This window comes from Centruroides sculpturatus, unplaced genomic scaffold (genome assembly GCF_000671375.1).
Source record: "Centruroides sculpturatus isolate CEXI.00-Female unplaced genomic scaffold, Cexi_2.0 scaffold765, whole genome shotgun sequence".
Classification (NCBI taxonomy): Eukaryota; Metazoa; Arthropoda; class Arachnida; order Scorpiones; family Buthidae; genus Centruroides; species Centruroides sculpturatus.
The window spans coordinates 235,430-261,454 of NW_019384996.1; the positions used below are offsets into that span (position 1 = coordinate 235,430).

Genomic DNA, 26,025 nt, shown 5'->3' on the forward strand with positions numbered 1-26,025 from the left:
TAAATAACGCCGGCCATGGATTTTATTATTTTTACTTAAAATGTATTATTGTGAATATGGCAAGATCACCAGAGGACGCTTTACGTGATTTTACATATTGTTACAGAGGTAGTAGCCTCAAAAGGAAGGTCGCCTATGTGATTTTTTGTGAACGTTTTTTAAAGTATTGCTGATGGTGAGAACGGCGAAAAGAAGGACAAGTACAAAGTTTTTAGCTTTGTTAAAAGTCGAATTTATATTTTTTATGTATTAAATGTAAATAACGCCGGCCATGGATTTTATTATTTTTACTTAAAATGTATTATTGTGAATATGGCAAGATCACCAGAGGACGCTTTACGTGATTTTACATATTGTTACAGAGGTAGTAGCCTCAAAAGGAAGGTCGCCTATGTGATTTTTTGTGAACGTTTTTTAAAGTATTGCTGATGGTGAGAACGGCGAAAAGAAGGACAAGTACAAAGTTTTTAGCTTTGTTAAAAGTCGAATTTATATTTTTTATGTATTAAATGTAAATAACGCCGGCCATGGATTTTATTATTTTTACTTAAAATGTATTATTGTGAATATGGCAAGATCACCAGAGGACGCTTTACGTGATTTTACATATTGTTACAGAGGTAGTAGCCTCAAAAGGAAGGTCGCCTCTGTGATTTTTTGTGAACGTTTTTTAAAGTATTGCTGATGGTGAGAACGGCGAAAAGAAGGACAAGTACAAAGTTTTTAGCTTTGTTAAAAGTCGAATTTATATTTTTTATGTATTAAATCGATATCTTATAATTAATTTAAAATTCTAATATATTACGGGTATCTAAAATCACGTTAATTAAACATTTTACAGATTAATTGAGCGGAGCTCTTCATAAGTTACAAAGTATTTTGTCTGTGATCGAAGTTCAAAGCAACTGCACGACTATTAAACATTATTTTTTGCAAATATATACAACTAAGCAAGGCCAATGTTGTGACAAAGCCAGAATTTTGAAATTCAATCTATGGGCTGAGATATTTCGTGTCAGATTTCTCCATGTAACACTATTGGCGGGTTGCCAGTTGTAACCTCATCGTGCGCAGCGCAACATCTCAATCGAGTTTATAATTGCTGTTAATTTACGTTGATCTCTACGACAACTTTTTATTTTGATGTTTACTTCGGGCATTTAACATGAACGATGTGACGAAATTAATATTTGAAAACTTGCACGCGTGTCTTGTGGTTGCACATGTGCGAGTTTTAACCGGTCGCTGGAGTCGGTAGGCTGCAGATTGCATATATGGCTGTTTCAAACATTTTTTGACGTTTTTGTCGTTATGACTATGGACATGCACTTCTCTACGTATCTGCGGGTTTTAAATTGCTTTAGAAAGAACGTTAAAAGCATATCATCACATTCATGTTTTTGTCATGCCAAAACTGAAAAATACGCCGCGGAGCTGTTTCTTTTTCTTAGAAAATACCTAGTAACAACAAATACTTACATCTAAGTAATCTATATGACAGGTGTGGTCAAACTTTTATCCCTTAGGGGCTACTTTTTTGGTAAAATATAGTCTGTGGGCGACTATGAATACGGGCAAACAATTTTAGGATTTTTATATGCGCATGCGTTAACATTCATTTGCATTGTTCATAGGGATAAATACAAACAGTATGGGTACGTTGCACAGACAGTCTATTATTGTAAGAATAAATTATCGAATTAAGATTTTTAAACATTAATTTAAGTGAAAGCAAATTGTTCAACTTTAGCTTCGCGGGCTACTTTCAAAACCGGTCGACCGCGGTCTACGTGTTGGCCATCCCTGCTATATGAGATAAAACCTACTGTAGTCAAATTAATTTACTGCAACAGTTATTTACTAAATAAATAATTAAGAAAAATGATTAAACAATAGGTAAAGTAATATATCTATAAAATTGCATAATTTTGCACATTGTACAATATTCTAAAATAAACAATTATAATAGAGAATCATTTATTTGTTATGAAATAAAACAATGTAAACAATACTTTCAGTGAAAACAGTACGAACTGCTTTACAACGTTGCAGTAAAAATATAATTTGTTATTCATGTTATTTTCAAAATTACAAACACTAATCTTCATATTTCTATTAACAACTGTGAACATCAGAGAAAAAGACCAAACATGGGGTAAGCAATCGCATTTATCAATAATTATTTTGAAAAACTTTATACCTATTACTAAAAAAACAAATTTATTCAGAACAAAAAGAAATTCTTCCTATGGGATTCGGTTTCTTTAAAGAAAAGCAACATTCAAAAATAGTAAACGAGAAATATAAATGTGTATCTTTTCTTAGAAAACTGTTGGACTTTGTCCAATATTTGGAGCATTCCTTCATAAATACTTTAAAATGTATATGTCATTGCATTTGGAAAATTATAGATGAAATAGTGGATAACATCTGCAAAATTGTATGTTACATCTATAGCATTTCTATGGGAATTTTTATTCATTTTCATCGTTTATTCAGGAAACGAAAGGAATTATATTCGTGTGAAATACGGCCGAGTGAAAAGAAACAAAATATTCCAAATATTTCTTATGGTTATTCTAAAAAAGGAGAAATAATTATTCGAATCCCCTGTAAAGAAGATGCGAAAATAACTGTTAGTGTTAAACAATAGAAACACGTTCACTCTTAAAACGCGATAGAAATTAATCGGAATGTTTGTTTAGAGACTCGTGTAAATGGTTGAATTGACACGAAAAATCTATTCATATTCATCAGTCATTAAGAAGAATTTTTGATTTAAGTAAAATGTGTAAAATTTTCATCTTCGCAGTTTTATAATTTTATATAAATTTGGTTTTCTTTTAAATTAGAAATATAAATATTTTTTAGTTAAATAAAAAAAAAACTTTAATATGATTGTCTACAAGAAGAAATTACAAAAAATATTTTTAGATACTAAATGAAAAACACCAACATTTATGTATACAGTACTCTAATGCATAATCTAAAACTAGGCCTACTATTATTTTTCAAATACAATTCTGTATTTTGAAAATTATTCCCTTTATTATCAAAGGACATGAATTATAAAAAAGACTAAAAAAAATCACAGATGTTCACCTTTACATGAAAGTTACGTAAAAATCGTGTATAGACCTATGATGTACTATCAATTTCTAGGGAAACGACTGGATGGCCGAGTCAATAAAGGCGTCAGCCTGTTGCTCTGGAAATCGGGTTCGAGCTCATGTAAGAAATCTCGGAAAACTTTCAGGAGCGATCTGCCCTGGATATGTCGGTTTCCGTCCTTCGTAACACGATAGCGCTTATTACAAGTATGGCCGAACTCACAGACTCTGGATATAATTAAAATTAAAGGTCCTGTTAGTGCCCAAAGAGCGGCGAGCTGGAAATTAAAACGAATGGAATGTATGTCTGAGTTCCAATTTGAACACTAAGATTCTTGAATTTGGCTTTAATTAATTTAAACTTACGAAAAATTTTCATTGAGGTAAGCATAAAGGATTGGTAGGATAAGGCAACGCAACATGTGGACGATCTATCAAGGAGGTTAGGACTTTTTACTGGAAACTGGACTCTATTTAGGCGTTAGATACGTGAAGAAAACCCTGAAAACTCCACGTGGACGAACCGTTGTTCGGGCACAAACCCACGACCAGTGTTCAATGGTTTAATCCACTCGGCCACTAATGGGCGATAAACATTTTAAACAATTATTTTTATTAAGAGATTAAACACAATCTATCAAAACAGCCAACTTTCACTTTCATATTCTGGAATACATTCCATGAGGACCTGACTTTTCTGTGCTACTTGGTCGCCAAAATTTTTTAAAAATTCTCTTAAAACGTGAAAAAATATATATCGGATTTAAAAATAAAATAGTTTTTAAAAATAGGAATAAAGATAAACGTCAAATGTCTTCAATCCTTTAATGTGAAAATTATCATCTGGGTGAATTTTGCAAAATTATTTCATTGAGTGGCAAAGTTTTTATACGTCACTAAACGTATTTATTATTGTTACTAGCAACTGTCGATAAATTATGTAACGCATACATAGATAGGTAATCGCTACGTATGGCGATAATGGTTACGAAGCTTAGGCTACAAGAGGGTGAGGTGTTTATAAAAGTGTTACGTACTGTTAGTGTCTTAACCGTAGGATATAGTAATGTATAATTAATTTTTGCTTCCGAAGTGTTGCGTAGCTAATTGTACTGTTTATGTCACTACTTTTAGGATGTTATACATGTAGGCCTAATTAATAAAATAATGAAACGTTCGGTATCATGTGCAGTGTATTATTCCTTGGTAGACCTACAATTTTTTAAGGGGTTCGATTTAGGATATGCGTTAAATAATGCGTTAATTGTCTGTATTTTATAGTGCGACAGAGTTACGGACCGTTATGGAGGTGGGATAGTAGTTGAAAAGTATAAAAATAGCATTACATAATTTATGGACGACTACTGGGTATTCTGAATATTTAAAATGATCCAATATATGTAAGTAGTGTGCAAAACTTTGAGAAGATTTCGAAAATAATTTCAAATAAAATTAGTTATTCTTGTTAATAGCAATTTACTTCATATCAGATCTCGTTTTCGTTTTCTTTTTTTTTTAATTAATTTTTTACTAGGAACCAACAAATAGAAGAAATCAAATCTGTCATGGTCGACGATTTATTGTGACGTTTAGTAAATATAATTTTCCTTTATATACCTTTTCCTAAGTATGAAAAAATTTTAATCATCATAATTGAATCTCATCGCCTCTCGAATTATCATAAGAAATAAAGTACATTATTTAGCCAAAGATAATTATGATAATATCGCGTCAGAAGAAAATTAAGATCGAAACTCGAATTCATTTACAGAATGTTATTTTAAAATATCGATAATCATATTTTTTATAGAAAGAAAAACAGTTTATACTGCATTCGCATACAATCCACGACTCACTTTAATCTTGACTTATCCACAATCTCGATTGCAATTGTCGCGAGTCGAACGTCGAGCTGCTCGCTTGAGAAGAACCTGGCTATTGCATGCATGATAAAACCCACATAACTACACGATAAAGTCACGAACACCAACAAACTAAATGGAAGCTGGCAACGAAGATGTGCCTATATGCAGCAAAGTTATTAAACATCCGCAATCAAATGACCGTAAACAGAAATCCGACATTAAGATGTTGCTATGTATTGCGCCTCACCAACTTGCACTCCTACAAAATGGTTTTTTAAAACTCTTTTCGCTCTATGGGAACTAAGAAGGCTTCTTTTGGCAAGCCCATTATGGGATAGGCCAGGTGATGAGGGGCGGGGCCCGACATATCCGGACAGACTACTCCCCAAAAAATTCCTGGGGATTTTTTGACTCGTCCGGATCGAACCCGGGTCCTCAGAGCGATAGGCTGCCAATTTGACCGCTCGGCCATCCGGCCGTCCCTACGAAATAGGTTATGACTAATGTCCAGATTTTTGGAAGCATTTTTAGAATGGATTGGGTGCTCATTTGCGTGCTTTTTTCCCCAGTTTTGGGTACTTTTAATTGCTGTATTATTTAGACAAAAACCAACAAGAAGTACAGTATTACATTTACAAACTACAGTGGTACCTCAGGTTACGAACGCCCCAGCATACGAAATTTTCAGGATACGACATGAAATTCGAACATATTTTTGCTCCACGATACGAACAAAAACTCACCATACGACGTTACATTAGTTCGCATTTTTCNAATTAAGATCGAAACTCGAATTAATTTACAGAATGTTATTTTAAAATATCGATAATCATATTTTTTATAGAAAGAAAAACAGTTTATATTGCATTCGCATACAATACACGACTCACTTTAATCTTGGCTTACCCACAATCTCGATTGCAATTGTCGCGAGTCGAACGTCGAGCTGTTCGCTTGAGAAGAACCTGGCTATTGCATGCATGATAAAACCTACATAACTACGCGATAAAGTCACGAACACCAACAAACTAAATGGAAGCTGGCAACGAAGATGTGTCTATATGCAGCAAAGTTATTGGACATCCGCAAGCAAATGACCGTAAACAGAAATCCAAGACATTAAGATGTAGTTATGTATTGCAGAATTGTGCCTCACCAACTTGCACTCCTACAAAATGGTTTTTTTAAACTCTTTGCGCTCTATGGGAACTAAGAAGGCTTCTTTTAGCAAGCCCATTATGGGATAGGCCAGGTGATGAAGGGCGGGGCCCGACATATCCAGACAGACTACTCCCCAAAAAATTCCTGGGGATTTTTTGACTCGTCCGGATCGAACCCGGGTCCTCAGAGCGATAGGCTGCTAACTTAACCGCTCGGCCATCCGGCCGTCCCTACGAAATAGGTTATGACTAATGTCCAGATTTTTGGAAGCAATTTTAGAATGGATTGGGTGCTCGTTTGCGTGCTTTTTTTCCAAGTTTTGGGTACTTTTAATTGCTGTATTATTTAGACAAAAACCAACAAGAAGTACATGTAGTATTTACAATGTAGTATTTACAAACTACATAGTTGTTTATTACAATTTACACATAAAGATGAGAATTGTAATTTACAACAATAACCATTTCAATGTTCTTAAAAGTGAGGTTTTCTCGTTTAGAGGATAGAATATCTTTATTTAGGAAAAAAGATTTTTCTACGTCGACCGAGACTAAGAGGACATGTTTCATTTTTACTTGAATTCTAGTTCAGTGCAGTCCAAAATATTTTTTTCAAATCGGGATTTTTTGATAAACTAGATCTGAGTTTGTTGAGAGCAAAACCGTTCAGTACATCAAGCGCCTGACTTACAACATTCCACTGAACTTGCATTTCAGTTCCACGTCTTTCCAGCTCGTTGATTTTATCCACCAATAACTTGTACGAATGCACGGGGTAGAGCTCTGTGGTCACTACTGGATCAGCGACCAGTTTCTTGACATTGTAGACGGCCACAGAATCGCCAAGAGGAAGTTCGTTGATAAATGCATTAATTTTCTCGAAGTTCTCGCAGTAGAATACCACACTGTTTATCCAAGACCCCCAACGGGTGACCACTAGTAATGGCAGCCCAGTTGCGTCCTGGTGCAAGCGCTCCCGACTAGGGCACTTGAGAAGAACCATTTTCATTTTCGAAATAAAGTTGTTGGCCTTCTATATTCTACACGAATACGTTCACATACTCGGTGTAGGGCATGGACAAGTCACATGCTTTAGGCTTTAGGTTGTGCCCACCAGCCAAGCGGTCTTCGTACCCTGAACACTGGGAGTTCGGTCGTGGGTTTCGCGTCTCGCTCGGACGGGTTGGCCACGTGGAGTTTTCCGGGTTTTNATACGATCTCAGTTTCGGAACGGATTAATTTCGTATCCTGAGGTACCACTGTACATAGTTGTTTATTACAATTTACACATAAAGATAAGAATTGTAATTTACAACAATAACCATTTCAATGTTCTTAAAAGTGAGTTTTCTCGTTTGGAGGATAGAATGTCTTTATTTAGGAAAAAAGATTTTTCTACGTCGACCGAGACTAAGGGGACATGTTTCATTTTTACTTGAATTCTAGTTCAGTGCAATCCAAAATATTTTTTTCAAATCGGGATTTTTTGATAAACTAGATCTGAGTTTGTCGAGAGCAAAACCGTTCAGTACATCAAGCACCTGACTTACAACATTCCACTGAACTTGCATTTCAGTTCCACGTCTTTCCAGCTCGTTGATTTTATCCACCAATAACTTGTACGAATGCACTGGGTAGAGCTCTGTGGTCACTACTGGATCAGCGACCAGATTCTTGACATTGTAGACGGCCACAGAATCGCCAGGACGAAGTTCGTTGATAAACGCATTAATTTTCTCGAAGTTCTCGCAGTAGAATACCACACTGTTTATCCAAGACCCCCAACGGGTGACCACTAGTAATGGCAGCCCAGTTGCGTCTTGGTGCAAGCGCTCCCGACTAGGGCACTTGAGAAGAACCATTTTCATTTTCGAAATGAAGTTGCTGGCCTTCTATATTCTACACGTTCACATACTCGGTGTAGGGCATGGACAAGTCACATGCTTTAGGCTTTAGGTTGTGCCCACCAGCCAAGCGGTCTTCGTACCCTGAACACTGGGAGTTCGGTCGTGGGTTTCGCGTCTCGCTCGGACGGGTTGGCCACGTGGAGTTTTCCGGGTTTTCTCCACGTCTGTAATGCCTAAATACAGGCCAGTTTCCCTTAAAAAAACCTCAGGAAGGCATCACCCCTAGGCAGATCGCCCAAGTGTTGCATTGCCATAACTTAACAAACACACAAACTTTAGGTTGTTGTAGATGCACTTCAAATTTGAAAATGCTGACATGTAAGATGCTTGATTTGTAACGACAAGCCAAACCTTTTTGTACTGGACACCATTTAGCCACAACTTGACGCAAACATCAATTTAGCCACACTTGACGCAAACAACAAAAGCTTGGGACAATGCAGTTGGGTTTGTATTTTCAAATTGGTACATTTTGAACAACATTGATTGTACATAGCATCCGGTCAGAGGTGCAACAAGAACGTTCAGCACTACCGTTTTGTGGAATCCATTGTTCGTCCAGTATAAACACTACTCCCCTATTTCACCAACAAACGATTAGACAAATCACAAGATTAACGACTATCATAAATACAGGATTATTGATTTTGTGTTCTTCATTTTAAGATTAGACGTAATCTGACAGTAGTAACTAACCACCAAATTCGGACGATTAGTGTACTAATCTCGGTAAACATAGCGGAAGATTTGTCTTGCTTTGCAGAGTACGAATATAATTAGATATAAACAAATTTACCTTCAACAGGAGCATTAAAATCAACATCACTGTCAACAGGATTTGAGAGGGACGTAAATTGCTCGGGGATTGAAGATAAAATTTTTTCTGTAATTGGTGGCATAGGACATTCAATATCGGCACATACTCCTCCCCATCCGTGTTCGCTTATTTTACGCCACATCTTTTCCCGCTTTCTGCTTAAAATTTTTCCACAAAATTTTCTTTTTTTTTTTTTTGGTGTTTCGTTTACTAACCTCCGGAAACTTATTTAATTCTTCGGTTAGAATTTTCCATGTCTCATTTTTTTCTTTAATGATATGGAATTCGTTTCTTTTGATTCTATTATATTTTTATACTTTTCGATCAATTCCATTAAATATTCTGTTTCTCGATGAGAAAAATTGGGTTGTCGACTTCGTTTCTTGTCTGCCATGTTTGTATCTAAGCGCATATTACGTCTTTCTGAAATATCCAATCAAGTAACGTGTAAGAAATATTTCTAGCAACGCCATTGTCGAGATTATTGGATTCATTAATCCTGTTCTTAATATCTCAGGATTTAGTAATCCTTTGCTAAAATTTGTTGGTGAAATCCTCTCGTCAGTAATCTCGGTATTAGTCTAATCACTGGATTTACAAATACCACGATTAGGCCATGTTGGTGAACACCCCGTACAGGATTGTCTCCGACAACGTCCAGGATTTTAGATTGGTTGATTAGATGTGGTTTGATCATAAACTGGTTTCACGTAGTTTTTTCTAAGCGTGCTCTCGTCAGGGACAAGCTTTTCCGTATATTTCTAGAGAAATGACTTAAAGGCTGGATTATTTACCTTATATAAGAGTATATTTACTTGCAGAAGAGCAGTCGTTAAATCTGCATAAAACCTATTATTTGCCTTCTGAGATTTTTCTCCTCTTTGAAATGCGGCTACATTAAATGTCTGCTCGAAATTCTTTCTTTTCTGTTTGCCTTCTCTATGCTTTTCTGAACTCACGTAATGATGAATTTCGTTCTTGATGTTTCACATCAACCGAAATCATATAATCGCAAATGGAACAGCGAAGAACTTTTCTGTCTGTGCATAGGCCTTCATCTTTAAACTTATTTGCTAAAATGTTCAGTTTAGATGCAAACAATTTTGCCATTTTCTAATGTCGCCAACAAAAGAAATTGGAACTGTTGCGCTCACAAGTCAGGATAAGGTGACGTCAATACAGAATTTTCTAGATTGTCCTTTTCTTAGAAAAGACGTTTTGCAGATTTTCAGTGAATCTATTTACATTCTTAGAACAGCTGTACGGTTTACTTGTTTAGTCCAGAAAATTCCCTTTTCTATCAACAAAAAAAGAGAGTAAGCTAATTATCGTATTTTTTTCTTCAGCATATATGGTCCGGTTTTAACGAATTCCCCCCTCAAATGAATGAATAAAAACCACCAAAGAAAGAGAGATAATTGTCAACATATTCTTTCAAAATTTAAAATACGAAGGAAGTTGGGTGCAAAATATGTAGTTTGGGTGCTAGTCACCGTTTTGGGAGCAGGTTTTCGTTTTGGGTGCATTTGGGAGCTAAACATTTAGCAATGAGTGGGCCTATTGCACTAAAACCGACATAGTTTGTCTTTTTACACTTTGCCCCTTTCAAAAACCGAGTGGGTGCAGCACCCAAAAATCCGCGGACACTAGTTATGGCTTCATTAATAGTTACTTCACTAATGTCTCAAAGTTAGTTAACATCCTACTGATTATGAAATATGTCATAATGATAATCATATCTTTATTCCACTTACCGATATTCTGTAGTTAAATTCTTTATTTTTGTTTGGATCTGCTCCCACGTCCTTGTGTATCCATGCTCTCGCAGAGCTGCAGCCATTGCCTGATACATAATTCTGTTTCTTTTAGCTCTGCGTAAGTCATCTACTTTTTTTCGCCACATATCTAACAAAAGCCAGATCTCATCGTCTCTCCAAATATATTTTTTATTTCTCTGTTAATAGCCCCGACACTTGTTCCGCAGCCATCTTGTTTTTCTCGCGCGCGTGGGATTGTGGGAACTCTCGTATGACTGGATCTACTTTCAAAAACTCTCTTGTGCCCATCGCGATTGAACCTCGTTTCAGTCGAGATTTAAACGGTAAAGAGTGGGAATTTATAGGTCTACAATTTTTTCAAATTGCAGCCCAATGAATGAAGGAATTGGATTAAAGAAGGAAGGAAAGACTTGTATAAGGAGTATTTTATAATTTTTAATTTTAAAATTTGTAAATAACTATAATTATCAATTATTACCGCCTGGGGGCCTGAAAAAATAGATTTGGCTACGATTTTTGGGAATAAAGATGTCACCTTTTTTTAAGTCAGTCTACATTGCTTTCGCGAAAAGAGGCTTACAAATGAAACAAAAAAAGTCCCAATCAGAAAATCAAAAATTATTCGCATACCAGAGACAATGTTTATAACAATACGCTTAGATCCATAATACATTTTACTGTCTTTCGCTCTCTCTCCAAAGAAATCGTTTTGTGTATCCATGTGTTCTAACAATTCATTTTAAATAGAAATCAACATAATTTTATACCAATAGTAAAACAATAAAAATATACTTGCTGTGATTTCTTTATAAATATAAATCTTCTGAGAACGTTTTTACTACATTTTAATGATAAAAATCGAATATAGAAAACATAACATTATAAAAACTCCTTGAATTTATACAAAGCGTAAAAAAATCCGTCGAGGCGGATTTGAACCACCGACCTATGGATATCAGCAACCTTTACACTACTACAGTCCACCGCTCTACCAGCTGAGCTATCGACGGAACATGTTAAGTTTTATCTTGCAATGTATAAATCATTAAAAAGTGGGTCAAAGTTATTCGAAACTAACTTTTCCAGTGTTTTTTTCCTTTCAATCTAATTTACTTCAGCGTTTAACGTAAATTTTCTATAAATGTAATATTCAACTAAATTGTTGTAAAATATTAATTTAATTAGTTAGTGAGAGCTTATTAATTAAAATAACTGTTAAAAAGTGCCGTAATAACATGCTATGTCTTATACGAATTCGCTATTATCACGAAATAATATCGAATTTAACAATTTCTTAAATCTTTTAACAAAAAAGTAAATGATTTGTCACTCAGAATTTATACAAAAACCTACACTATATATTATAAAAATTGACGTATATAACAGTCTAAATACAAATAGCGACTGGCGGTCGTGTCGACAAGTACAATAGTGACGTAACATATGGCATTGAAAATAATGTAGATGGATTCCTTTCAGAGTTTATAATAGACAATTTGCTATCGTCATTATGTTTGTCATCGTACTGTATAATTGCGTCAGATGTGATCTTAATTGTATAATTTACAAAAATGAATACTTTGAATAAAAATTAAATCTGGCTTAATGAATACAGTTACAAGTACCAGTACTTTCGTTTTATCAATATGACTCGATAAAATTTTCATTCGCCTACTAATTAATATCACTAATTATTCCACTTAAACATTAAGTAAATATGCTACGGACAATCGGTATTCGTCGATTTGCTGAAAATAAAGTAGTTGTTGTAAGATATCTTTACTGTGTTTAAATTCAAAATTATTTTTATTTTCCTTGAATTTGTTAATTGCATTTCAATTACATTTTCTGACAATACGATTGCAATAGCTTCCAACGTTATAATTTTCTTCAAGCCATTCTGCCGTTCTGGAATTCCGGGTTCGAGGACGTCGATTCAGAAATTTTCATTCCTCATCATCCGAGCTCACGATGGACGTGCTAAAGGGCTCTTAGGAAAGAAAATAAAATATCTGTAATCCTTCAATTAGGAACTAAAGACTGTGTAAAATAGATCTGAAAAATGTTTCCGATAAAAAACTCTTTTGACTTGACAAAACTTTTGATTCATAATCGAAGTTCATGAGCTCGCAATTTGACGATGATATATTCTTATGACTGCGTTAATAGCACAACCGAGAAGGAGTGACGAATTCGTCCAGAACCCCATACGTTACAAGATCTGTCCAATAGAATTACATTTTTTTCAAAAAACTGAAGGAACGTAAATAATATTTGAGTATGGGAATACCCTTTTTTTTAGGTCAGTCTACATTGCTTTCGCGAAAAGAGGCTTACAAATGAAACAAAAAAAGTCCCAATCAGAAAATCAAAAATTATTCGCATACCAGAGACAATGTTTATAACAATACGCTTAGATCCATAATACATTTTACTGTCTTTCGCTCTCTCTCCAAAGAAATCGTTTTGTGTATCCATGTGTTCTAACAATTCATTTTAAATAGAAATCAACATAATTTTATACCAATAGTAAAACAATAAAAATATACTTGCTGTGATTTCTTTATAAATATAAATCTTCTGAGAACGTTTTTACTACATTTTAATGATAAAAATCGAATATAGAAAACATAACATTATAAAAACTGCTTGAATTTATACAAAGCGTAAAAAAATCCGTCGAGGCGGATTTGAACCACCGACCTATGGATATCAGCAACCTTTACACTACTACAGTCCNTATTAAATAATAGTAAATATATTGATAAAGTGACAGTTTAACAGTTCTGATTTCTAAATTTTGAAATTAAATTTCGATTAGTTTCGTTCGCACATGCACACGCGACTTGAACGAACAGGAATTTTGTCAGTGAACATTGAAAAATATTGTTATAATTAATAAAATCTAAGTTCAACCTTGTAAAGTTATTAGATAATGGAATAATGATGATAAAAGTATTTATCATAGTTAATAATTAATGGGAGAGGAGCAAAGCATTAATCGGTCATAAAAAAGTTAAATCTCGTAGGCCTATCTAGCAGGCAAACTTATTAAACATAAAAAAAATACTGTATATAATAATAGCTGGAATGAAATTTTTTCTATATTTGAATACTATTGTCTAGACTGATCACGTGGTCTTTCTTCAACACACTTTATTAATTAAGCTTTCTTCCAGTTGGTCAGAAAGTAAGTTTGTTGACGTCAGGGCAACATCCCTCCAAAAAAAAAATTTATGAAACAGCTATTTCGAAGACTTATTCAGAAATACTCTTCATAGCATTGAAGAGGAGATGGTCACTTGTTTAAAATAATAATAATAATAATAATAATGGAAAAGTGTATCATCTATATGGAATGTGCGGCGTAAAATTTTTAAACTTTTTTATAAGAACTTAAATAATTCTTTATAAAAATCCTGAACAACAATTAATTGCTCTTTCTGTACTTCTAGAAATATTAGTTTTATAAACCTTTCTTTTATTAGATTGAATTAGATATTTACGATGAGTAATTATACAGCATGTAAGGCTTCGACTGATTTTAAGACTATGCGATTTTATGTCTCGGAAGAGAAAATCGCGCGCCTTGCAGGCTTGAATTGCGTATCCGCAAGAGAGATTTCGTCGCGCGATTTGAACGCTTTCGGCGCTCTAGAAACAATTAGCGAATGAATACATCAACTGAGAAATTAAATTTTCGGAAAATTGTGGCAAAACTGCTTGTCCAAGACATTTTTTTTAAATATTTTTTCCATGCTGCCCTCCAACCTATAGGTTGAGAGAAAGAGAGGGGGAGAGTTTGATGAAAGGGATAAAAAGTATTAAGATGAAAAAAAATAATAAATTGTTGCTTTATTTATTTATTTATTTTTGTTTTGTTTTCTATCAATAGGAATATGTCTCTAAGATGATCGCATGGTCGTCATCCATCGTTGATTTATTCTCTTTTCTCCCGCGCAAATTGTGATTCTCACTTCATTCGTACACTTACAGGTTAGTAGATATCAACTCTGCAAATCGCGTGGAAGTCACATGACTATGTGCTGGCATGGTCTTATTGGCTTGGCGCACCAAAATCACTGACGTGGATACCCAAGTTTAGTGTGATGATTTAAAAAATAAATATCGTTCTTTCAACAGAATCTCGAAAATTAAGGGAATTAACGAATTCTGATATCAGTTTATCAAACATTATCTACAGTTTTATTATTGACTGAACATATTTAAACATAAATATTAAAAAAAGACACAATAGATAATATTTAAAATCGTATGCTGCTCATATTACAGCATGTGTAAATTCGAAATGAATATTACAGAACATTCACGTATTTCATGTTACAATTTTTTATTATTATTACTGTTATTTTTAATCGTGAGATTTTTCGGAAACTTTTGTATATGAAATTTTCTCTTATATTTTAAAATATGAAAATCTTTAAATTATAGAAACAATTAAAATATTTATATTTTGTAAGTCAAAACACCATTTTGACAGAAAGATCATTCATTTTATTTTTCAAATAAAATTTGCATGATTAATTTTCTTTCTTGGATATTTTTTTTTGTACAAAAAGATATCCTAAGCATTAATACTTAGGAAAATGATCATAACTGAGTTTTATCATAAAATGGCATGTTAAAGAAATAAATGCGCAAAAGAAACAGGCCGAAAATATGTTCCTAAGTAATTCATAAAGTTTAGATAAACTAAATTACCATTCCCTGTAAACAATATATCATTCAATGAATATGCAATTTTCAAAAATTCAAACCCGCAATTTTGAGTCACAAGATGATGATCGTCATGTAGTTATTGATATGGCACTTTGTGCATTCGGCCTGAACTTTCTTTCTCGTGACTATTATCAGTATACTAAAAACTATGCATTCCATATTAGTTTGAAACTTGTCGATTGCAAAAGAATTAAAGAAAACAATGAAAGAAGAATAATTGTATAACTATGAGACAACACCTCTTTCGATAAGATCGATTCGTACGAAGAAAATTTGGAGAAATAATTATTAACAATAATATAATAATATACATAAAGGGATGCAAAACACAAATATGGGGGAAAAATGGAAATGCCCTAGATTGCCGAGAAGCAATATCAAAGAAAATGCATGAAAAATATCTGGCCATTGCCTCGATGAATGAAGAAGCAAAAGCCAATCTTCCAAGACAACAGTTTAGAGTAAATGTTATATATCTATTTATATAAAATAAATGCAAGGAAGACGAACGTTTAGTTTGTTTATTTTTTTCTCCATTATCTTGGAAAGAAAGACTAAAAACGAAACATTTTGCTTCTTCCTGAGGATGAATATGAGCATCTGCAATGTGCAGATATATCAGAAAAGGGCTGAAATGAGATATCACACAAATATGATAACAATACAGTACAGTAAGATGCTAAGTTTAAAGGTTATAGAATTACAAGAAAGAAACTGGAGCTTAATAACCTTTTGTTTTCTATACGTAGACGACACAGTGATAGTGGGCACATCAAGTTTTAACGTTATATACATTTGACAATATTATTTTGATGACACTGTCAAAAGACAACCAACCAAGTATAGCAGTGAAGTTAAGCCCTTAGTTTTGTTATAATTTCAAATGAAATCTTAGAAAACACAAGAAAAGAACGGTAATCATTTTACATAATATTACGAAAATTAAAACTTTAGTTTTAGCTTTTAGTTCGTGGAGAATTAATGAAAAAAATGCCCAAAAATTGTAAACTCTAAGAGCTAAAATTACTTTCGGTTGCTTCATACCTATTAGAAATAAAAATCACAAAGTGATGAGTAATGAAAATCTGACACATTCAATAAAGCCCTAGCTACTCTGCAGTTGTCCATCACAGACTAGAAGTTACTTTACTCATTTTATACGACAAAAATGATTATTATTCTTGAGCAGAATTCCAGTATTTATACAGTATATGTTGCGACTTCTACAGACTAAAGGCTTTTCTACAATGCATTGTACTATCCACGATAGCTTATTTCTGAATTTAACACTAAATAACAACAACAACAACAAAAATTCGAAGGTTAAAGGTCGCATTTAACGAAACTCTTACGCAACTATATTTTAACAGTGCAGAGTTCCTTGGAAACCTTAAGAATATGCCTGTTAAGAAATGCCATCTGATTCTATAAAAGTTCTTTCTTGAAAGGTAAAAATCCTTTCTTAATAATATGCTCAGAAAGTTTTCTTGGGACGAGCAATAACGAAGAAAAAAAGTAAATGCATTTGTCTTCTCTGTAAATATAACGCAGTCTATAATCGACGGAACTCTCTTAGAATCACCGGTAATAAGACAGTTCAGAAACATAAATGATTAAGAATAAGAGAGTAGAATATGTCCTTATTACCTTCTTCGTCAATCAAAAAAAAAAAAAAAATTTAATTGCACATTTCATAACTTGTCATTCTCTGAAACCATACCCCTTATTGACTATGAATCGAAACAACTTGAATTAGCGAAATTATAATTGATCTGGGGTTGATTTTCTCACTTATTTTACTGATCTTCATGTTCATTGTCTATTTTCTTCCACACAACACAAATAATGGGACTGATTCCGAACCAGGATGCTACTCATCTAATGAAACATCAGTTCTTGAATCATTAGGGAGATCATTCCCACGTGGTATTTCAGATCGGGAGAGCCCGGTCCACGAAGAAAATAACACAAATTATTAAGAGAAGTAATAACTTTGCTGTACAGAGATTTATTTCAAGTCGAAGTTTCCATTGCGGTGGAAGTTGAGGGAGATTGACTGGATCCAACTCCGCTCAAGTTACCCATTCCTTGGACTGATGCCGGATTACATGCGGATGACATTTTCACATCAGATATTCCGTTTGTCGTTGTTTGGGGATGAGGAGGAGGAATTTTAGGTGCTAAATTAGTCATTACATCGCCGGTTGATGTATTTGGTAGTTCTGAGAGAAGTGATGTCATTGTAGCTGGATTTACCAATGTCGGAGTATCGAGAAGTCCTACGTTTCCGTCTCTATACCTAAAATGAAATAAAATGTCTAATAAATACACAAGTTTTATAGAGTTTTCAAAAAATATTATAATACTTTAATAATACAGTCGACCCCCATAACACTGTTGATAATTCCGTTTTATATGAATTCCATGTTGTACGAGTCACTTAGATTTTACAAATACGTGTGCCAGGCACAGAACGGCACACGTATTTGTAAAATCTACGTGACTCGTACAACGTGGAATTCATATAAAACAGAATTATCAACAGTGTTATAGGGGGGTCGAATGTAATTACAGAATTAAAGTTACTTCTTCAGATTTTAACAGTCTTCACAATCATCCTACTTTTCAGTTAGAAAGTAGGAAATATCCCGCTTTTTAAGAAATTTTCCAACTTTTTATCCTTAAGAAATAATACAGGATCATTTTTTTCTAAATAAAGCATATTTAATGCGTATCTTTAGTTCTGCTGTTACTACTACTTTTTATATGTAATGCAATATCTTGTCATCACTAAATGGATAACCATTAAATTTTTAATTTAAAAAATTTAATTTTTTACATATAAACCTCAACAATGGTTGTTCTACTATTTAAACAAACACCAATAAAGTCCACGAGAAAGAGATGTTTGCTCCAGTTTTTTCTAAGTTCTTATAACAATTTTCCATTAAATTAGAATGTTTACCTATATTTAATTAACAATAATTCCTGGACCAATATATTCAGCAAATTTTCTGCTTTTATTACTGTCTCTTTTTCAATATACGGTGAAATTCAATTTTAAGGTTTCAAAAAAACCACAGAACAGAAATAAAATAATGTGGGTTACATATTCCAAAGATCTAATGCTAAAAATATAATATATAGGCCTATATATCTACTGCTCTCTTTTTACCATAATGTTATTCATACAAAGCTTTTAATTTAATATTATAATTAACATTTTAATGGTAATTTGTATTCTTATAAAATTGTTTTTATATATTCACTAATTGTAAATGATTTTGAAAAATAAAGGCGGTAATCTAACCAGGTTATTATTCTAGTAACTTATGAGTGTTTGTAGGAAATTTTAACAATAAAAATAAATAAATAAAATTGAGATAAACACTAAGTTAACTATCTTTCCATTCTTAATGGAAAGATATTTTATCAAATAAATATACTGTAGATTGATTTTGTCACGATATTTTATCGAACATCCTCCTCTTTTCTATTTTAAAAATTTCTTTTACTTGTCCTAATTTTTCCTTCAAAAAGTCTTACTTTACCTACTTTTTAAGCATTATTATAGCACAAATATTATACAGTATTTTGATATTGTAGATAGTTTTAAAGTTAAAAAAAACAATAGCTTATCAATTTTAATCATTTTATATTTATAAACATTAAATTAAAAAACTTAATGAATATAAGTTTAATTAAAAGAAAATTCGATAAAATGTTTTTAAAACGCTTAAAATTATGACAAAATGAATTATTTCTAATAAAATTGAGCGAACGATTCATTTAAATTTTGTGTGACAATTTTTGAAAAGAAATAACGACAATCGTTCGTATTCTCGTTATTTTCTTAGCGAAAAGAAAATAAAGGCCACTCTTTATTAAAATTATATAATTAAAATTATTAAACAGAATATAATTAACTGAAGAATTAATTATAACGAAAGTTCTGTAATCACGCGGTCCACCTTTGCAGATAATCGAACAAAAATAAGTAATAGACATTAGTAATTAATTAAGTTTTATTATAGAATTGAATATTTACCATAAATTTCTCATTTCCTGTCTTCTTGCTTTCATCAATTGTTTATATTCGGATATTCGCAATTTTTTGCCATCGACGATGCACGTTCTCTTTGGTCTGGGTCGATAACGATAATCGGGATGTCTTTCCATATGTAATTTACTCAATCGTGATTGTTCCTCATAATATGGCTGTTTTTCTGAATTTGTCATTGATTTCCATCTTGCACCTAATATATTAATTATTAAATTGTTAATACCGTAGCAAAAAATGATGTTTTATTCATTTTGATAAACGAAAAATTCGTTTACGTACGAATCGTTTTCGGCATTTTTAATTATAAGATTTTATAGAATTCCCACAAAATTTAACAATTTGCCAGTCTTAATAACATTTTCAAAAACGTTCATAATTTTATACTGTGATACTTCTCGCTAGTTATTGAAAATACAGTATTATTAATTAAATTTCGAAATAAATAATTGTAGTTAACTTTTTCGAATACAGAGGGCAGCAGTCTACGTAGAGTTAGTATCCAAAATAATTTACGTGAAGATTTTTTCAATCAATTAACAATGTCTCTAAATAGTTAATGAAAAATACTTTAAAAATATAGAGAATATTAATTTTAGAATTAATTTCCTTTACATTCTCCATTAATGTGAGCCGAAATTATGCCATGCGCGTTTACTACTCTTAGATTGATTGGAACAATAACTTACCTAAGATTTTGGAAATGTTGGAATTGTGCATATCCGGACAAGCCTTGAGAATTTTTCGTCTTTCGTCCTTGGCCCACACCATAAAAGCATTCATCGGTCGTTTGATGTGAGGTCTTCCTTCCATATCTTTCTTATTTTGACGAATAATTTTAGCCCCCATTATTTTACCTAAACAAAAGTATACGATGATATTACATTCCTATTTCCATTGATTCTTTACAAAATTTAAGTAAAATTTATATAAATACTAGTGATGTAACGAATATTCGGTTACTATTCGGTATTCGGCCTATTCTTCACTATTCGGCCGAATACCGAATACCTAAAAGCAGGAGTAATAAATAACAAAAACACAGTAAATTAATCATTTTGGTATTTAGATTTAATGTTATCGAGTTAGTGTTGTTTGTTTATGTTTATTTATAACTTGTAACATGCACAAAATAAAAAAGAAAATAATATTAGTCACATGTATTCACAATTTATAATTACAAAGATCAGCACANTACGTAAATAATCATTTTAATATTAATTCTGAATTCATTTACGGTAGTATTAATAAGAAATTCATTCTGAATTTCAGAAAGAAAATGGTGCTAATAAGATTCGAGAGAATTTCAATTATCCAATTTTATTTTGCGGGAAATCTTGATGACAAATAGGCAAACAAAATGAATGTGTAAAGTTTTTTTTTTATAAATTGCTTCAGCATTGAAAATATTCAATTTTAAAAGTGAAAAATTTGTGTAACATTTAATTGGAACTGCAAAATTTGTATATTGAAAAATCTACCTTTATCGGTTTCTCTATCGACAGAACTTTCCTTTTTCATTGCTGCTATTCCGGGTGTTGATAGATAGAGAGGAAGGGCAAACTTATCGGATGAAGCACTAGATGTAACACAATGAGACGAGGCACTCATTCCTGACACGGTACACGAAATACTTTCTTTGGATGAAAGACCAGATTCTAAATTTCCTGTAAATATAATCCCGAGGTATAATTTATTATTGTATTATAATGTTAACAAATTCAAATCTATGTTTATTTGCGGTAACATCTAATATAATATGAATATGTATTAATATTGATTCATTTATTAATAAATTGTTATTTTTATCAGGACATAAATATGATTGTAGTTTAATATTATTTTACCAAATATTACAATTCAACATATATATTATATATGTTGAATTGTAATATATATGATATAATATTAATATATAATATTAATATATGATTTAATATTATTTTACCAAATATTACAATTCAACATATATATTATATATGTTGAATTGTAATATATATGATATAATATTAATATATAATATTAATATATGATTTAATATTATTTTACCAAATATTACAATTCAACATATATATTATATATGTTGAATTGTAATATATATGATATAATATTAATATATAATATTAATATATGATGTAATATTATTTTACCAAATATTACAATTCAACATATATATTATATATGTTGAATTGTAATATTTGGTTTCAGTTAAATATACTGAAGAAAATATGTTAATAATTATCAATATTGAGATAACTATTTTCTGTAAATTGTATATCCTTTAGAACGGGTGGCGAACCTGTGGCACATTTGGAAAAATCCTCTAGCACATAAATGTATGATTTCGGTTTATCACTTTTTCAATCATCCTTTCGGTTTATCATCTGATCATCCTTTTTTTCAATCACCTTTTTTACATTTATTCTAATTAAAGCATTTTCATTTAATTTCTTTAAATATAGTTATTCGAAATCTAAAACTGGACGCGCATAAATATTTTTAAAGATAATTATGATTACTAAATGGCATGCGAACTCAAAAAGGTTCGCCATCCCTGCTTTAGAACTGCAGTCGTTCTAAAGGATATGCAATTGCATAATAATTTCATACAATACATATAAGCAATTTATTTTATCCGCATTAAATTATTTTCGATTTTTCTGATTTTATAACACGTAAGTGATCATTGCGTGTAAAGTTTCCAATTTAAACATTTATACTGTACAATGCTGAGAAACTAAGAACAAATCTTAAGTATTGAACAAATCTTTCAAAAATTAAATAATGTTTATTAAAATATCCATTTATAATTAAAACAATTTTTTTATTATTTAGGTATTTAGTACTATCTTAGCTCAGAATATGGCCTGGATCCGTATTTTGATATGATTTTGTATAACATAACTTAATTTTAGTATATGCTATAGGCCTATTATTATTAATTTTTTTTTTTTAATTTTAGAACTCGGCCTTACCTGGATGTCCAACGATTCCTCCAAATGATACACTTGATAAATGCCTTAGATGAGGTGGGATTGAACCATATGGTGAGGAAGGTGTGAGAAACGGTGCAGCCATCTATAACATCAAAATATATTAATAAGCATATTGTTTGAGAACATATTAAGATAACTTATATATATATAAAGCCTATAAATCATAGTATATTTTAAATTATTTGACAAAATGAGTTTGTTTTCGTGAGAAAAATAAAATTATTGTTATATTCTTACTGGTAATGATGCTGCTCCTGCTGTTCCTAAGAATCCAGCAGCTACTGCAGCAGCCATACTAGATACAGGTGATGCAGAATTTAAATTAGTGGCTGAGCTAATGCCAGGTGAAGTAGACGAAGAAGTATGATTAGGTGTATATCCTGGTGATATACTGTCTCTAGATTCCAACTTAATTGCTGCTTGGGGCGTTGGACTACAACTGGCACTAATAATTTCAAAAGTAATTAATATGATGAAATATATATGCGATCATAAATAAGTTTTTGATTATAAATAATTATTTACTAAATGATTTAAAAGTTTTATAAAAATGTTACAGCATTTAATGACTCATGAATATTTCTAATCAATTATCCATATGATTGTTAAAAACAAAATAGGTCTATGCAATATAAAATTAAAATTCAAATTAAATTCTAAAATATATAAAATACGTTTATATATTTTAGAATTAGACTTATATCATTTCTTCTTTATGAAAAATNGAACCTGTGGCACATTTGGAAAAATCCTCTAGCACATAAATGTATGATTTCGGTTTATCACTTTTTCAATCATCCTTTCGGTTTATCATCTGATCATCCTTTTTTTCAATCACCTTTTTTACATTTATTCTAATTAAAGCATTTTCATTTAATTTCTTTAAATATAGTTATTCGAAATCTAAAACTGGACGCGCATAAATATTTTTAAAGATAATTATGATTACTAAATGGCATGCGAACTCAAAAAGGTTCGCCATCCCTGCTTTAGAACTGCAGTCGTTCTAAAGGATATGCAATTGCATAATAATTTCATACAATACATATAAGCAATTTATTTTATCCGCATTAAATTATTTTCGATTTTTCTGATTTTATAACACGTAAGTGATCATTGCGTGTAAAGTTTCCAATTTAAACATTTATACTGTACAATGCTGAGAAACTAAGAACAAATCTTAAGTATTGAACAAATCTTTCAAAAATTAAATAATGTTTATTAAAATATCCATTTATAATTAAAACAATTTTTTTATTATTTAGGTATTTAGTACTATCTTAGCTCAGAATATGGCCTGGATCCGTATTTTGATATGATTTTGTATAACATAACTTAATTTTAGTATATGCTATAGGCCTATTATTATTAATTTTTTTTTTTTAATTTTAGAACTCGGCCTTACCTGGATGTCCAACGATTCCTCCAAATGATACACTTGATAAATGCCTTAGATGAGGTGGGATTGAACCATATGGTGAGGAAGGTGTGAGAAACGGTGCAGCCATCTATAACATCAAAATATATTAATAAGCATATTGTTTGAGAACATATTAAGATAACTTATATATATATAAAGCCTATAAATCATAGTATATTTTAAATTATTTGACAAAATGAGTTTGTTTTCGTGAGAAAAATAAAATTATTGTTATATTCTTACTGGTAATGATGCTGCTCCTGCTGTTCCTAAGAATCCAGCAGCTACTGCAGCAGCCATACTAGATACAGGTGATGCAGAATTTAAATTAGTGGCTGAGCTAATGCCAGGTGAAGTAGACGAAGAAGTATGATTAGGTGTATATCCTGGTGATATACTGTCTCTAGATTCCAACTTAATTGCTGCTTGGGGCGTTGGACTACAACTGGCACTAATAATTTCAAAAGTAATTAATATGATGAAATATATATGCGATCATAAATAAGTTTTTGATTATAAATAATTATTTACTAAATGATTTAAAAGTTTTATAAAAATGTTACAGCATTTAATGACTCATGAATATTTCTAATCAATTATCCATATGATTGTTAAAAACAAAATAGGTCTATGCAATATAAAATTAATTAAAATTGAAATTAAATTCTAAAATATATAAAACACGTTTAGGCCTATATATTTTAGAATTAGACTTATATCATTTCTTCTTTATCAAAAATTTATAATTTTTAAATAAAAAATTATATATTTGTAAATTTTTTAAAAACTGTATACAAATTCAATGATTTTCAACGAACGAATGAAATTTTATTGTGAATGAATTGTCAAAAGTTTTAAAAATTCAAAAAGTAAATGATTCCAGGTATTTGAGAGAATTAATCATAATTTAACAAAACTATAATTAATTAATTTTAACGAATTTAGAATACTTTTCACGCAATATTTTTCAAAATGCTAATAAATAAACACAGCTTATATGAGAGTTGATTAAAATAATAATAATTTAGTAAAGTAATCAATTAACTATTCTGCATTGCCTATTTAAATATGCCAAGAATCAATCTAGTGATTTTTAAAAAGTAAAAAGTTTTTTTATTGATATAATTCTTTGAATCACAGATATATGTTCCGAAATTACTAAATAATTTTCAATAATAAATAAGAATTTATATACAGTACTGTATGTATTATGAAAAAATTGTAATAACATCGTTAGTTTATTTTACCTGCTGCTAGTACTACCACCGGAGCAAGTTTTTGGTTTGCTCAAGTTAAGAGGGATGTCGCAGTCATTATCACTGCATGGGGTTGGCGTCCTGTGACCCGTCGTCACATTGCCTGTACTGGCCAAAATTGATTGAGGAACACATGGTGCCCAAGAATGTAAGGGCGACATGGAGACCTGTTAAGAAAATCATATATAAATATTCATTTCATTAAACTCGTGTCTTTCTAAAGAAGGCTTATATATAATATTCTACGTATTATTAATTAGTTTCGATTCTTGAATAACAGTTTTAAAACATTACAGAGAATAAAAACAGTTATCAAAGTGAACAATATGCCATTTTGTTTATTATTTTTGTCACCAGATGGCAGTAGATTATTATAAAGAGAATCTATTGAAAATTTTTAAAATAATCTACATACTATATTATTAACTTAGCAATTATGAGATTTATATTTTCGTCTAATAATGGCATATTAAAAAACCAAATATCCAAAAACTAAAATAACTAATTTTTAAAAAGTCTGTGTTCAGTTTTAAATGGTTTTTATAAGAATTTTTATTAAAGTTCTCATAAAAATTACAATATATGTAATAATTTGAACTTAGCATTAATAATATATCCCGTTGTTACTCTCGGTTTGTATATAATGTACTATAAATAATGCTCAGACATTTTTCTTTCAACATTATTTTTTTTTAATTTAATATTTTACAATATAAATTATGTATTAAATATAACATTCTAAAAATATTTCTTCATTTTCTAACTATTATTATTAAATTATTTCATTTTGACAAAGTTTTTCAGAACTACATCTTAAGTTAAAGAACGTATTATAATGTTAAACTTTAAATAATATATTAAAATTAATAATTGTACTAATCTATAATTAAACATATAATTATTGATGTATATAATT

At 31.2% G+C, this 26,025-nt stretch overlaps 2 protein-coding genes and 1 non-coding gene across 6 annotated transcripts in view; 1 reads left to right on the forward strand and 2 right to left on the reverse strand.

Annotated features, from left to right (window-relative positions):
• The first annotated feature begins 1,985 nt into the window (after positions 1–1,985).
• On the forward strand, positions 1,986–2,804 carry LOC111633129. Of its 3 annotated transcripts, none has more exons than XR_002758006.1 (3): positions 1,986–2,155; positions 2,229–2,381; positions 2,500–2,804. XR_002758006.1 is itself a non-coding variant. In XM_023377662.1 (3 exons), exons 1-3 carry the CDS (start codon positions 2,074–2,076, stop codon positions 2,524–2,526), a joined length of 321 nt encoding a protein of 106 aa, XP_023233430.1. In that variant the 5' UTR covers positions 1,986–2,073; the 3' UTR covers positions 2,527–2,804. The 3 variants fall into 3 exon arrangements, 2 of the variants coding, with proteins under 2 accessions (XP_023233430.1, XP_023233429.1); XM_023377662.1 differs by having other exon boundaries at positions 2,229–2,440; XM_023377661.1 differs by having other exon boundaries at positions 2,229–2,804.
• Positions 2,805–11,555: 8,751 nt separating this feature from the next.
• Positions 11,556–11,647, reverse strand: Trnay-gua. Its single transcript is given in 2 exon segments — positions 11,556–11,591; positions 11,611–11,647. It is a non-coding gene; the product is annotated as a tRNA-Tyr (tRNA).
• A 3,169-nt stretch (positions 11,648–14,816) lies between these two features.
• The window catches only part of LOC111633133 (transcription factor Sox-13-like), a 126,866-nt gene continuing 115,657 nt past the window's right edge, over positions 14,817–26,025 (reverse strand). For both annotated transcript variants that reach the window (XM_023377666.1, XM_023377665.1), the window contains 7 exons: positions 25,101–25,276; positions 24,097–24,304; positions 23,839–23,941; positions 20,919–21,104; positions 20,127–20,294; positions 19,426–19,633; positions 14,817–17,676 (listed from right to left, as the gene is read on the reverse strand). In XM_023377666.1, coding sequence (XP_023233434.1) covers positions 17,391–17,676; positions 19,426–19,633; positions 20,127–20,294; positions 20,919–21,104; positions 23,839–23,941; positions 24,097–24,304; positions 25,101–25,276 — 1,335 coding nt within the window. In that variant the 3' untranslated portion in view covers positions 14,817–17,390. The remainder of the gene's footprint in view (positions 17,677–19,425; positions 19,634–20,126; positions 20,295–20,918; positions 21,105–23,838; positions 23,942–24,096; positions 24,305–25,100; positions 25,277–26,025) is intronic.